At 37.9% G+C, this 12,917-nt stretch overlaps 1 protein-coding gene across 4 annotated transcripts in view; it reads left to right on the top strand.

Moving 5' to 3' along the window:
* The window catches only part of MYSM1 (Myb like, SWIRM and MPN domains 1), a 36,509-nt gene extending 25,135 nt beyond the window's left edge, over positions 1 to 11,374 (top strand). For 2 of the 4 annotated variants that reach the window (XM_071220933.1, XM_024571046.3), the window contains 8 exons: positions 316 to 370; positions 714 to 764; positions 1,445 to 1,519; positions 2,130 to 2,318; positions 3,032 to 3,164; positions 4,983 to 5,088; positions 5,266 to 5,323; positions 6,346 to 11,374. In XM_071220933.1, the coding sequence (XP_071077034.1) occupies positions 316 to 370; positions 714 to 764; positions 1,445 to 1,519; positions 2,130 to 2,318; positions 3,032 to 3,164; positions 4,983 to 5,088; positions 5,266 to 5,323; positions 6,346 to 6,513 (835 nt within the window). In that variant the 3' untranslated portion in view covers positions 6,514 to 11,374. The remainder of the gene's footprint in view (positions 1 to 315; positions 371 to 713; positions 765 to 1,444; positions 1,520 to 2,129; positions 2,319 to 3,031; positions 3,165 to 4,982; positions 5,089 to 5,265; positions 5,324 to 6,345) is intronic. The other 2 variants (XM_024571047.3, XM_045204222.2) reach the window with 2 other exon arrangements.
* The last annotated feature ends 1,543 nt before the right edge of the window (positions 11,375 to 12,917 follow it).

Genomic DNA, 12,917 nt, shown 5'->3' with positions numbered 1-12,917 from the left:
TTTCAGTGTAGGACACATATCTGACCATTTTAATGTTCTCCTCTTTGGGTATTAAAGGAAATTAAGACAACAGAATTGCTTTCTCCTCAAGGTTCTGTCTTTCCACTCCTCCCCCATTTTTAAAAAATCAAGTCCAAAAGGGCAGTGCTGCTTTCCGACGGCTGTATTGACTGTTTTAAGAAATTCTCCTCATTTAATATTTTTCTGTCTCAGCAGGTTTAGATTTTTGATACACATTTTCAAATTTGTGGATAAATGTTATTTTCCTAATCTTGTTGAGATTATATTAGAAATAAATGTTTTCTTCTTTTTCAGCTCATTCGATCCCTTCCAACTGATACCTTGTAATTTTTTCAGTGAAGAAAAGCAGGTACTACTTATGCAGCACTGAACGACCGTAAATAATGCCCTCCTGTCAGACATAAAATACTTCTTTTTCAGTATGTGCAAGGCATTTCTATGTGAAGTGCTGGGCAGGGCAGGGTGTATCAGGGGTCAGATGAGTAGTACAGATGGAAAAGGAGAGGGAACTGCTCTAGGCTAGGGGTTTAAATGGTATTTTTTTTAAGATTGATTCTCACTGAGCTTTGGGTGGTGGCGAGATAGGTATGATAGGTAACAGAGAAAGGGGTGGACGTTCCAGTTAGGGAAAGCAAAATCTCTATTTTTATGCTCCCCCATTTTTTGTGTGTTTTTGTTTTTTTATATTTCAGGAGCCATTTCAGGTGAAAGTGGCTTCAGAAGCACTTTTAATAATGGATTTGGTAAGGATAATCTATTGTGTTTACTTAGTTATTCTGATTTCTATTCTTGTGTATTTTTATTGCAGGCATAAGAGAGAGTATGGAAGACCCTGTATTTTGGATCTTAACTATCCTCTTTTACAAGGAATCTAAAAATAAGTCTTTTCTTTTGGAGAAAAGCCAAACAATTGCATGTTTCCATATTTTAGAGCAAATAAATTAATGTGAGTTTTTGCAGACTGTTTGTCATCATTAACCCTACTTTTATTTCCTAGTACCCTTTGTCTGCTGCCTTCTAGATAACGAAACACAACTCATAATTCGGAGTTTCCTGGTTTGCACTAAACTACTGAAAACTCCATAGTTGTGTTTGTTTTTTATGGTCTTTTCCTATAGGAGGTTCTAGAGTGATTTTTTTACTTTGTACCTTTATATCTTTCCTGAATAGGGAGAACAATGGTACCTTTATTTTGTAAGTGAAGAAGTGGCACCATTGTTTGAATGTTGGGTTCAAAGCTTCTCAGCCAGCAGTGAATATAGATCTGAAATCTTAAGACTGTGCCCTGAGTCTAGCATCTAGTTCCTCTAACATGCTACTTTATATTAAAAAAGCATAATTACCAGACTTGATAAGTGAGTTTTATTCTGATTGTTTGGTCAGGTGGTTTGTTTGGGCTAAGTCTATCTTGTATTTCTTTCAGCATGCTCATGTGTCTATGGCAGAAGTGATTGGTCTGTTAGGAGGAAGATACTCAGAAGTTGGTAAGATAGTTGAAGTAAGTTCTCAGTTTTAAAGGTTTTAAAAGTATTTTGTCCTGTTTCCAGACCAAATGTTTTTATAGATATCAGTGGGTATAATTAAAATATAGGTTTCACCTATGACATGAATGAGAACACACAAATGTGGAAGGTTGCATATTCCCAAAAGTGACTTAACATTCCATATATTGAACACCTGTTTCCTTTTACCACTGAGAAAGGGGGAACACTGCCAGGCCTCGGTTCCTCATTGCCTTCACCAGTAAAAAGCTGCAACTCCTACAAGGCCAGGAAGCATGTGCTAACCTTATAGCTGAAAGTTGGTTTGCATCATTCTGTTGAAATTATTATCATAAGTAATGGAGGCCATTGAAAGAGTATGTTTGTACAGGTATTATATGGGCTGACCTGGAAAATTAACAATTGCTACAACTTTGTTTAAGTACAAAGTGGATCCACACACTTTTGGAGTATAATTCATTTGCAAGTTAAAAGCTCCCTGTGATATAATCAAATAAAAGGCTTGGCTTAAAACGTTTCTATATGTTTATATGAAAGAACTAAAACACTAAAGTAATAGAATTAACAGAATTTCAGTGTAATCATACAAGGATCAACCCTTTATAGGTCTGTGCCGCAGAACCGTGTAACAGTCTGAGTACAGGGCTGCAGTGTGAGATGGACCCTGTCTCCCAAACACAGGCCTCGGAAACCTTGGCTGTAAGAGGCTACAGTGTCATTGGATGGTATCATTCTCATCCTGCCTTTGATCCTAATCCTTCCCTACGAGATATTGATACTCAAGCCAAATACCAGGTGTGTTTCTAGGTCTCACACGTATGTATTCTGTAAATGCTTGCATGTTCTCTCCCCCTCATTACTTTCTATTGCATAAAAGTACTTTGAACATTTCTATCAATGTGTTGTATTTCTGATAATCTTTACATCTGGAGTTTTGATTAACTTGGCATTTTTTCTGATTACAAGAGTAATACATGTTAATTTAAAAATTTGGAAATCAGCTTCCTGTTTAATACAGACAAGCCATCAAAGTAACAGTGATAATTGTTCCCAAAGCCTTTAAAAATTGATGGGAACAATTAGGACAAGGACTGGGAATAACTGAAATAATCAGAAATATAAGGTATATTTTGTATCCGTGAGAAATACAGTTTTGTTTTACTCTGCAATTTTATGTTTGATATGTGACTGTTTCTACTGTAGGCAGCTGTTTGTAAATTATTAACATATTGGGGAAGATTATAGTTGATGGATTGTAAATATAATTAGTAAATATATTCATAGCAAATACAGATTTTTTTTTAAAGTTTGAACACACTTGGCCTGAAAAATTTAGAACGTGGAATGAATATATAAGACATTTCATTTAGTTGCTGTTTGGATGTGAAGCTTTAACACACCTTTATGTTCCTTCTTTCCCCATTAGATGTTTAAAATGTTGGTATGGATAAACATTGACTTTTAAATTTATGTTGTTGAAACTAATTATACTATACTTTTCATTGTAGAGTTACTTCTCCAGAGGTGGTGCAAAGTTCATTGGAATGATTATTAGTCCCTATAATCGAAACAATCCTTTACCTTATTCCCAGATTACCTGCCTGGTTATAAGTGATGAAATTAGCCCAGATGGCTCTTATCGTAAGTTTCCAACAAAAACTTCACCCCATTTCGGTCATCATGGCTTGGAATCTTACAAATCAAAGAATTTATAACTTGACAAAACTATTCTATGGAAGAGTTTGTTCTTCGACTGGGGGATCACTATTTGCATGCCACGCAGTACAGGCCCCCGACCCCCTTCCCCATTCCCTTTTATGATATCCTTCAAGGTTCAAGTCCCTGCTGTGTCATCATGGCCACTGGACAAAGTGATGAGAGCGTGGAGAGGGGTTGTGGCCAAGCAGTGTGTGTGTGAGGACTGAAGACACTGCAGTAAGCAACATAAATGCAGGCTAGCTTTCTCTGAGAGGGCATACAAATGAAAAAAGAAAAAGAAAGACCACCCAGCTACCAGCTCTCCATGGCCTCTTAGTTTAGGCTTCACAAGGCCTGTTTTTTATCTCTTTGCTTCCATTCTGTTCCATGAAGAATTTTGTTGGTTTAGCCCAACATATAACTTGGCTCCTTTGGGATTTGTGTCTGTTTGTGGTCCAGTCAGCTCTGACCAGAATTCATGTAGCAGCCTAGGAACGGAAGAGTGGATGGAAGGGAAGTGATGGGAAGAAACAGTTGTCATCTCCAGGATGTTTGTTCTCTCTTTAGCCTTTCTACCACTGCTCTAGTTTACTGTCCTCTCTGGATAGTTACTCACTGCACATTGTACTCTTCCCCATTAGCTCGGGAGCTCCTTGACGACAGATAGGATTACACTATACTCATTTTTCTATCCCAGATTCTAGCACAAGCCTGGCATAAAGTAGGTGCCAAGTGAACCTTCATTAAATTAATTTCTCTTTCTTCTTAATGATGTCACTCAGGTGCCCTCTCTTTGATAAAGGTTTTCCAACACTACCTCCGTGTCATTTACTATTAGTTGCTCTGTTCTTTGTGTATCTGCTGCACTTACTACCTGTCTTCGTGGCCACTTTGTCCTGGTAATTTGTCTTGGTAAATGGCATTTATCAGTTTGGCATGTCTCAACTGTGCCTCCCCAAAGAGCAGGGACCGTCTTCTTTGTCAGTGTATCTCTAGAAGCACTTAATCGATTGCCTTCCACCTAGGAAAGGACCTGCACTCTGTAGAGTTTTGTTGAGCGAATACTACTGACATTAACTTTAGTTCAGAATGCCCATAGCACATCTATGCATCATTCTTTAGCAAGTATAATTTTACAGAAAAGTTACAAAAGAAGGAACTACAGTTCACTTGTTCCCAATTTAAATATAATTTCTTAATCTCAATCTGCTAGATTATGGGCATGAACTCTCATGCTGTTCAATACGGTAGCTACGAGCCACATATGACTGTTCTCAGTTTTCTTATCTGTTAAATAGGGATAATGCTACCTACCTTATAACATTGTTGTAAACCTTAATAACCCATGTTTTAAAAAATTGCTAGAATGGAATAAGTCTTGCTTTGATTGGATCAGTCTCAGTTTAAGCCTGTTTTCTGGCTCAATTATTAACAGTGTCCCCTTTTACTCAAAAAGTCTCTTAGTTTGGATAGTAAATTATGTGATCATTTTACCTCCCACAGCTTCTTGCATAGAATTGTCACACAAATGACACTTTCACTTTATTATTGTTATTATTAATTGCTTGGCATTAATATGCTCGGTGGACCAAGTTGAGTCAGGCAATAAATATTTAATTAACGCCCACCATGTTAAACTACTCTTCAGCTGGTCTGCCCAGTAGTGGTTATGAAAAGAGTGAAGGGAATTGTAAGTAATTAAAAGAAGATTAGAGATTTAAGAAATAGTTGATAACAGTATGTTTCTCTATGCTTTTCTAGGTTTACCTTACAAATTTGAAGTACAACAGATGTTGGAAGAGCCTCAGTGGGGATTAGTGTTTGAAAAGACAAGATGGATAATAGAAAAATACAGGCTCTCCCGTAGGTATGTGCTGTGGTTTGAGATGGTTGCACATCTGCAGTGCTTCTCATTAAATTATGTTTTAGAGAAAACCCAAGTTAAATATAAAATTGTGATGTATGGCATCGGGGTAGTTTATTGCAGAACTGATTAGTTTATAGTATTTGTTTCATCACTTTGTTTTCCTGTTCCCTCCAACAGCAGTGTCCCTATGGATAAAATCTTTCGCCGGGATTCTGACCTGACTTGTTTGCAGAAAGTAAGCTGCCTTCATTTTAATTGGTTCCTTTGTTCACAGATTCTAAAGCTATTCATCTCGATATGTTTTCCCATGATGCCTAATGCTTTGTGGATACATTTTCTGTTTATTTCCTTTATTGCTTTTTTTCTTTTTAAAATTAATTTCCAAGAGATAATTAGTAATCTGTTTTGTTGCCTACGCTTGCTTATAGAAATAATACTATTTTAGAATAAATTTGTCAGTATTGGCTGATAAATTTCTTAGCAGATTATTATTGTACACAATGGATAACATTTTTCTCATTTTATTAAACTCAGAAGCGCCATGTTTCTATTTAGCTTTAACAATTGATCATTTTTAAGATGGTATTTTAAGTCTAACAAATTTAAATGATCATCTTACTTTCTGGTAGGAAATAAGACTCCTCAATTCTTTTATTTCAGTTCTGGTTTTGTTTATGAGTGTATTGAGTTAAGACCACTAGGCTGCCACCATTTCTCTCTCTCTCTCTTTGTAGCAGTTTGGAAAGAGAAAGTATAAAAATACTGAGTTTCTTTTTAATATTTTTACCCCTTCTATTATAGCCACTTTATCTTTATTTGGTTGGAAGATTAATATGCACGTTTCCCAGGAGATAAATAGACTCTGGCGTCCTAATTTTGAAATGGTAGAGTCCTGTGTTTATATGTACATAGATTTTTTTTTTCCTACAAAATTTTTTGCTTTGTAAATGTAACTACTCAAAAAAAAGGAGCAGAGTCACAAATATGTCCCAAGTAGGAAGCATCACATGCGTATGCAATCTCAGATTTGTTTCCTTATATAAATCGTAAAGGGACTAATCTAAGCATTCAGCAGTGGCTTCCTATACTGCAGCTGTACAATTACTGCACACAAGCTTATCTTCAGCCATATTTAAGGAGAATGTTTCTCATTTGAGCACTAGAAAAATGTGAGATTTATCATTAAATAAGGATATAATAGAAGCCACCTTCTTGTACTTTTCATGTGTTCAATATAAAACTTTTCTTTTCATGTAGCTTTTGGAGTGTCTGAGGAAAACTCTAAGCAAAGTGACAAATCGCTTCATTGCTGAAGAATTCTTGACTCAAATAGAAAACTTATTTCTTTCCAGTTATAAAAGCAAGCAGGGGAATGGAGTAGCCGAAGAGAACTGTGCTGTGGATTCAAAGGAATTGTTGCTGTAATGATTTTAAAGTATGACATTTTAGTCTTGACACAGGAGATCCTACTGTCGGGTATAACCTTGAATTTATTGTACTTCAGTTAGTGGTAGCACAGCTTTGATGTTTTTCTCTTATTCACAAAATCTGAACTTTGCCACACAAACCATGTGACAAAAAAGAGGAAGGGGCTTGTTTGCACGTGGTGTTTACCAGGGTATGTGGGCGCTGGACTGCCACAGCGCCCCAGTCTTGATGAGCGAGATCTGTCTCTGATTTTTATTTCTCCCCCAACTAGTCATTCCGTTCTTTCTATCTCACAGCTCAATAGGAGCACTTCCATCCCTTCCATGTGTTTTGGTGAGATGTGTTTATTGCTGCAAATGAGAAATGGATGGGTGGTCACTGCGGTAATGAACATGGCTGAAAACTACCGATTTAGTAAATCTGACGACATGCTGTGTGAGGCCAGTGGAAGCATAAGGAAAAAAACCTAAAAACAGAAGAGACCCACGTAAGAGAATCAAATTGCCTGTATTTTAATCATAGGTACTTGCTTCCGTTTTATTTTCGAGCAGCAGTACTACAGGATATGCAATTTTCTCAGCTGTCTGGAACATTTTGTATGGATTTCAGATGCATAAAATAATTAGTCTCAGCTCTATCCCCTTCATATTAGTGTGCATGTGATGGAACCTCACTTAACTGCAACACAGATCATCAGCACCCTCAAACTAGGTTTTTCCCTACTACCTGCTATCAGTAGAAAGAGGCAAATTGCAGTAAAGCTTGAATAAATCGGGATTTAATTTTAAAAACAAAAAAGCCTTCCACAGCATACTACATATGCAGCCCAGTTTCATGCACTTTCTAAATCTAGAACAGCAGTCAGCAAACTTTGGGTAAAGGGGCAGTCAGTCGGTAATTTCAGCTTTGCAGGACACACACTGTGTCTGTCAGACGTGTTTCATATTTTTTTTACAACCCTTTAAAAACGTAAAATCATTCTTAACTCATAAGCCTCACAAAACACATTGCTGGCCATTATCCTCCAACCCCTGCTCTACAGAATTGTAAATAATTAGAATTTCTCTTCAGATGCATGAGCCTGAGACACTGAAAGATAGTTTACCATTTTCAAACAACAAAACTCAAATTTGTGTTTTATTACAGTTGTCAAATAAAACAATTATGCTGCCTGATTTATCCTAATAGATTGTAGTTTGTTAACCATTGAATTAATTTATACCCATTCTCCAAGCGTTCTTATTAATAACAGGTTTATTACATCTAATCTGGGTATTATTCTGTATTTTTACCTTTTTTGGTTAATCAATAGCCAAGGAAGAATATGGCAGTTTGGAAGGCGCAGTGAGCTAGTTTTAAATGACCTGGGTCTGGACTCAACCTTGTGACTTTGGGGAATAAGCTTACCTTCTTTGGAGCTAAATCTTGTGTCTCTGGGGTCTCAGTTATCTTTCTAGCATCCTTCTAGGTCTGAATTCTTGCACTTCATTCTAATTGTTGGACCACTCACCTGGAACTTTGTATTTTGAGATTGTACAGTTCCCAAATTAGCAAATGTTTTTAAAGAAAACAGGTAATATTTTCCATTTCTCTATATGAATTTAGGATAAAAAATGTAACATAACTTATAAAGCAATGACTTGTGGGACCAGGGGTATAAGAGCTCTAGACCAAAAATCAGGAAACCTGAGGGTTCTAACCCAGTTCTGTTACCAGCTTTGCTGTGTGACAGTGATGAAAAACCGCATGACCTGTCTGGACCTCAGGCTCTTCATCTGTAATTCAGTAGGATAAATTTTGTGTAAGGTAAAACCATTTACCTTTGAAGGTAAAACCTAAAACCTTTAGGTTTAAGTAGAAAAAAACCTAGAGGTAAATGGTACCTTTAAAGGTACTTCATTTCTTTGTACTCTTCCTTTTGACATATTTTCCTCATTATACATCGGGAACAGATCCTAGAAAATGTTATTAACTAACTTTTGTGATTGAAATTTCCCTACGAAATTGATAAATTGGAGTGATGGAAAATAATGGAAATTGTTAGAAGCTCTGTTCTTAACCCTGAGTCCCCTGCATGCCAGTGATTAACTATATTTACTAAGCCATACTCTGAGGAGCTCAAAGATGGCAGTCCTCAGTTTAAAGCTTTAAAAGCACAATTTTTTAAATAAAATTTTTTTAAAAAACAGAAGCATAAAAATATCTCAGTCCTGCTATCTAGAAAACCAGGGCTGGCATTTTAGTATAAATGCTTCCCCCATGTAAGTGTAGGACATTAAAAGCTGTGATATCTGCTCCCCTCCTTGTTCATTCTCTCTGCTTCTTTTTTTTCTCTCAGCATATTAAACTAGTTTGCAACTGCAGGCACCCACATGTCTGTCACTGCCAACCCTGGCCTATTGAGGGTAGTTGAAGCAGGCAGGTCCTAGGGGAAACACCGAGGAAGTCTAAAATGGGATGGCAGTGTGGTGCAGGAAGTGCAGGAGGCAGGGTCTCAAAGGGAAACCGACCTCTAATGGTGTTTGCAGTGTTGGAGATGGGGACATCTGACCCCAAGGTAGCATTCAAACAAGGAAAAATCATGGAGCGGGGCCAGCAGACTCAGGCTGTGCTTTCCTCTGCATTGTTCTGGCTTGGCCCTCGGCCCTGTGTTCACAGCTGCATTATGACGTTCAGGGCACTAGACACTTGTCCTCGTGGACCTCTTCTTCCATTAAAAATGAATACATTATCATTGCACTTGTATAAGGTGAATATAATATTATCTATAAATATATCCTTCAATCTAAAAGGGTTTTTTTTTTCCTGAATTTCAAGGAAATTAAAACATTTTCATGGGCCTGAGGCATGGTGCCTAATTAGATGAGTTGGCCCTGAAGGTTGTCCTTAGAAAAAATGTCAGTCGCTGTTCTTCCTCTGCAAAACCCACCTCATAAACCATAGTGTAGCTCAGCCACCCCAGCCGAAAACATGAGAGTTCCCTCAGCTTTCGATCTTTAGACGTGAGCATAGTTCTTAAACTCAGGAGTGTTGCCAGGACCATTCACCCTAAAAAAGATAGGCGGCAGCGGCTAGTTTTAATTTTCAGGGAGACATTTTTGTTCTGATCCTTAGTCTGTAGTTTCAAAACTCACCCACATATCCTGCCATTTTTTCTCCCTTCATTTCCCTCAGGCACTTTCTTCATCCCCACTCTCTACTTCTTACTTTGTACGCATGGGGTCATTCGTCCTGTCATTTGTTGAAAGTAGGACCTGAAGAAAAGAGATGAACACACCTATTCCTATTTCCCAGAAACTGAACAATGCTGCCCCAGCCTTTTCTCTGTAATTTTCCTTCCCACAGGAGTGGGGTGAGGTCTGTGATGTGCAGACTGTAAGTGGGATCAGAACCTCTGTAGCTCTCTGGGCAGCAGGAGAGACTGGCTTCAATGTGCCAACCTGAGCTGCTTCCTGTGTATCTTGCTGGCTCCTAACAAGGTGAGCTGTAGGACCTGAAGGAACTGCTTGAGAGTCAGGATGCCCAGGGATTGCTGCTGTGCCCTGCACCTACATAAGAGCCCAATGATACCTGAATACCTGAAATGTAGCTCCCTGTCCTCAGGTCATCGGCAGGTGTCCAGTTGATGGATTTCTCGGTAGGAATCAGTCAGGATACTCAAATTTTGTTTTTTTATTTTTTATTGACACTTTCTTCTACCAATGGCTAGAGACTCACTGTAGAGTCACACTAGGGCAGTGAGGAACACTTACTGCACTCAAGCACAAAGAAGAAAAAGCACATACGTTTTTGTCCCTTCCATTAGGGTTAATGTTGTACAAATTTAACAAATTTGATCTGCATCTCCAGTCTACCAGTAGTTTAATAATTTTCTTACAAATTAATACAGGTTTTGCAGTATTTCCAGAAAGTCACTGTGAAGAATAATGTAACATACTTAATTCCTTTTCTTAGGAATTTAAGAAAAGACAAACCTTTTCTTAAATGGTTTTATGTATGCTGTTTCCCCAAACCATTCTCTCTCTCCCACCGCCCTCTCCCCCTGCCCCTCTCTCTCTCCCTCCCCTCGCACCCCCCTCTCATTTAAACTGTAATTTGTGCTTTCTGATATTTTTCTAATCTTTTAAGTCACCTTAGATCCTTTCTGGAACAAGGCAGAGAAGTATACTTCTTCCCAGCCCCAATTAATTAACTCATGGTATCTTCTTGTTTTTATTTTCTTCCTTTGAATGTATTTATGAATACATTCATAAGGACTGTAATTTCAGGGGAAAATGCCTGATTTGCTATCTTTGAGGTTTCCTAAAGTAGTCTCTTAGGAATTAAGAAGGATGTTAAATATGATTTCATAGTTTGTACTCCAGTTTCATGGGGTACAGCAGAATATTTGTTTCAACCTATTAATTACAAAATAATATTGAGATTCTAGCATGATTTAAGTAGATTACTTGCATATATCTTTAAATTTATGAATTGACATGTAAATTGTATATTTTATATAAGTTTACTGTGATTATTGATAAACTTGTTGCTGGTTTCCCCAAATGTTATCAATGTACATTTCTTTTATTAGTTTGAATTTTGAATGTTCTGTAACAAAATATGATTTAAGCTATTTTGTACATTTAAATAGGATGCCATGTTGTCTATATCTGTATTAAGGAATATTGTGAATATTAATGTTCATACAATTATGAAAGCTTTTTCTCAAAATGATTGAACTCTCCTCCCTATACTTAACTATGACATATTATAAAATATCTGATTTTAAACTTTGGGATTTATCTTGTAAAAATTAAAGGGAAACATTCTGAAGATTCTACATAAAGTTTTGAAAATAAAGTGGTAAATAATTTTGTCTCTTTCTAACTGATTAGCAGCATACACATTGAGTGGCAAAAGTGTCCCATTACTTTGGCATACGGTGCCTGAGCATCTGTTCCGTGAGCATTGCAAGCGGGCGCAGGGAAGCATGAAGCTTGGTTTCTTCTCATGAGAAGCCTGTTACGTAATAAGTAGGAAACACATAAAACTTGACAAAGATAGCCCTGACTCTGTCTTTGACACAAACTGGAATTGATTGCAAATGCCTGTAAAAGACTTCAAGGATGATAGGTGTTTAGACCAGTGAGACGTGATTCTCTAAAATGGGAGCATTGATACTGATTTCTTGGAAGAGATCACCCTTAAATAGCCTGGCAGGGTTTGGGTAGATGACACGTCGGGGAAGGTATTCCAGAAAGAAGAGACCCGGCACTGGGGCTGTAGAGGTGAGGAATGAGAAATATTTGTAGTTTGGGGCCAGGGGGCAGATAGACTATGTGAAGATGTAATTGTGAAGATGATTCACATTTACTCAACTAAAGACACAGAAGGTACAAAGAAAAATCTCAGAATTAACTCATCAGTCTTTAAAGGGTTGTTACACACACACAAGGTCCGTCCATACAGTATCCAGCCACGTGCTTTGAAAAACACATTTATTGAAGATACAAGAAACACTGCACACGGGACAGTGATGCCTCAGCCCCCTTCAGAGCAGGCACCTCAGGACCTCACACCGCTCTCCCAGTCAACGTCAGCTGCCTCGTGTTTTCCTGAATCTCGTCAAAGTTCTGAAATCTCTTCCCTTTCAAGGTTATTTTAGTTTTGGGAAAAGCCAGAAGTTGCAGGGCACCAAGTCTGGGCTGTAGGGGGGCTGAGTCACCTGGGTGACTTGATGTTTTGCCAGAAAACTGCACGAGACATGATGCATGAGCAGGTGCGTTGTCATGATGAGGCTGCCACTCACCAGTTGTCAATATCTGTGGCCTTCTGAATCATTGAATAGTTTCCTTGCAGGAACGTTCAAGCTTAACACAAAGCTTGACGGAGATTTATTACTCTACTCGCTCAGCCATTTTGAATGTGAAGGCCACACAAGACACGTGCTCACTCAACAGTGCCTACTGCCCCCACTGACGAGTACAGTGAAGTCATCGTTGATGCATGTGCGTTCTGGTCCAATCTTCTTGGCCACCAGTTTACGTCAATACCATGCAAATTGTTCCCATATGTTAACAGTGGCTGGACTTTTTCCAGACAGACCGTGTGTGTGTGTGTGTGTGTGTGTGTGTACATATACATGTGTGTCTATCTTTAATACCTGTTTTTTCATTGAGGACTTCATAGCAGCATATAAACATCTATTCTTTGCAAGAGGTACCTAGCACATTCTGTAGTACAGATTTGCATAATTGATCAGTTTTTAATTGATGACCTCCAGGTTCTCATTTTTCTACGCAAAATCGACCCTTTTTTTGCACACTGCTGCTATTTCTCTGAATAGATTACTGGGAGCGTAGTTGCTAGATCAATATCTATGTACCCTTTTAATTTTGTTAATATCTGCAGAACATTTT

The sequence above is a fragment of the Desmodus rotundus genome, chromosome 3 (genome assembly GCF_022682495.2).
Source record: "Desmodus rotundus isolate HL8 chromosome 3, HLdesRot8A.1, whole genome shotgun sequence".
Classification (NCBI taxonomy): Eukaryota; Metazoa; Chordata; class Mammalia; order Chiroptera; family Phyllostomidae; genus Desmodus; species Desmodus rotundus.
Note: the sequence above shows the minus strand (reverse complement) of the source record. Positions and strands in the feature narration are given on the sequence as shown.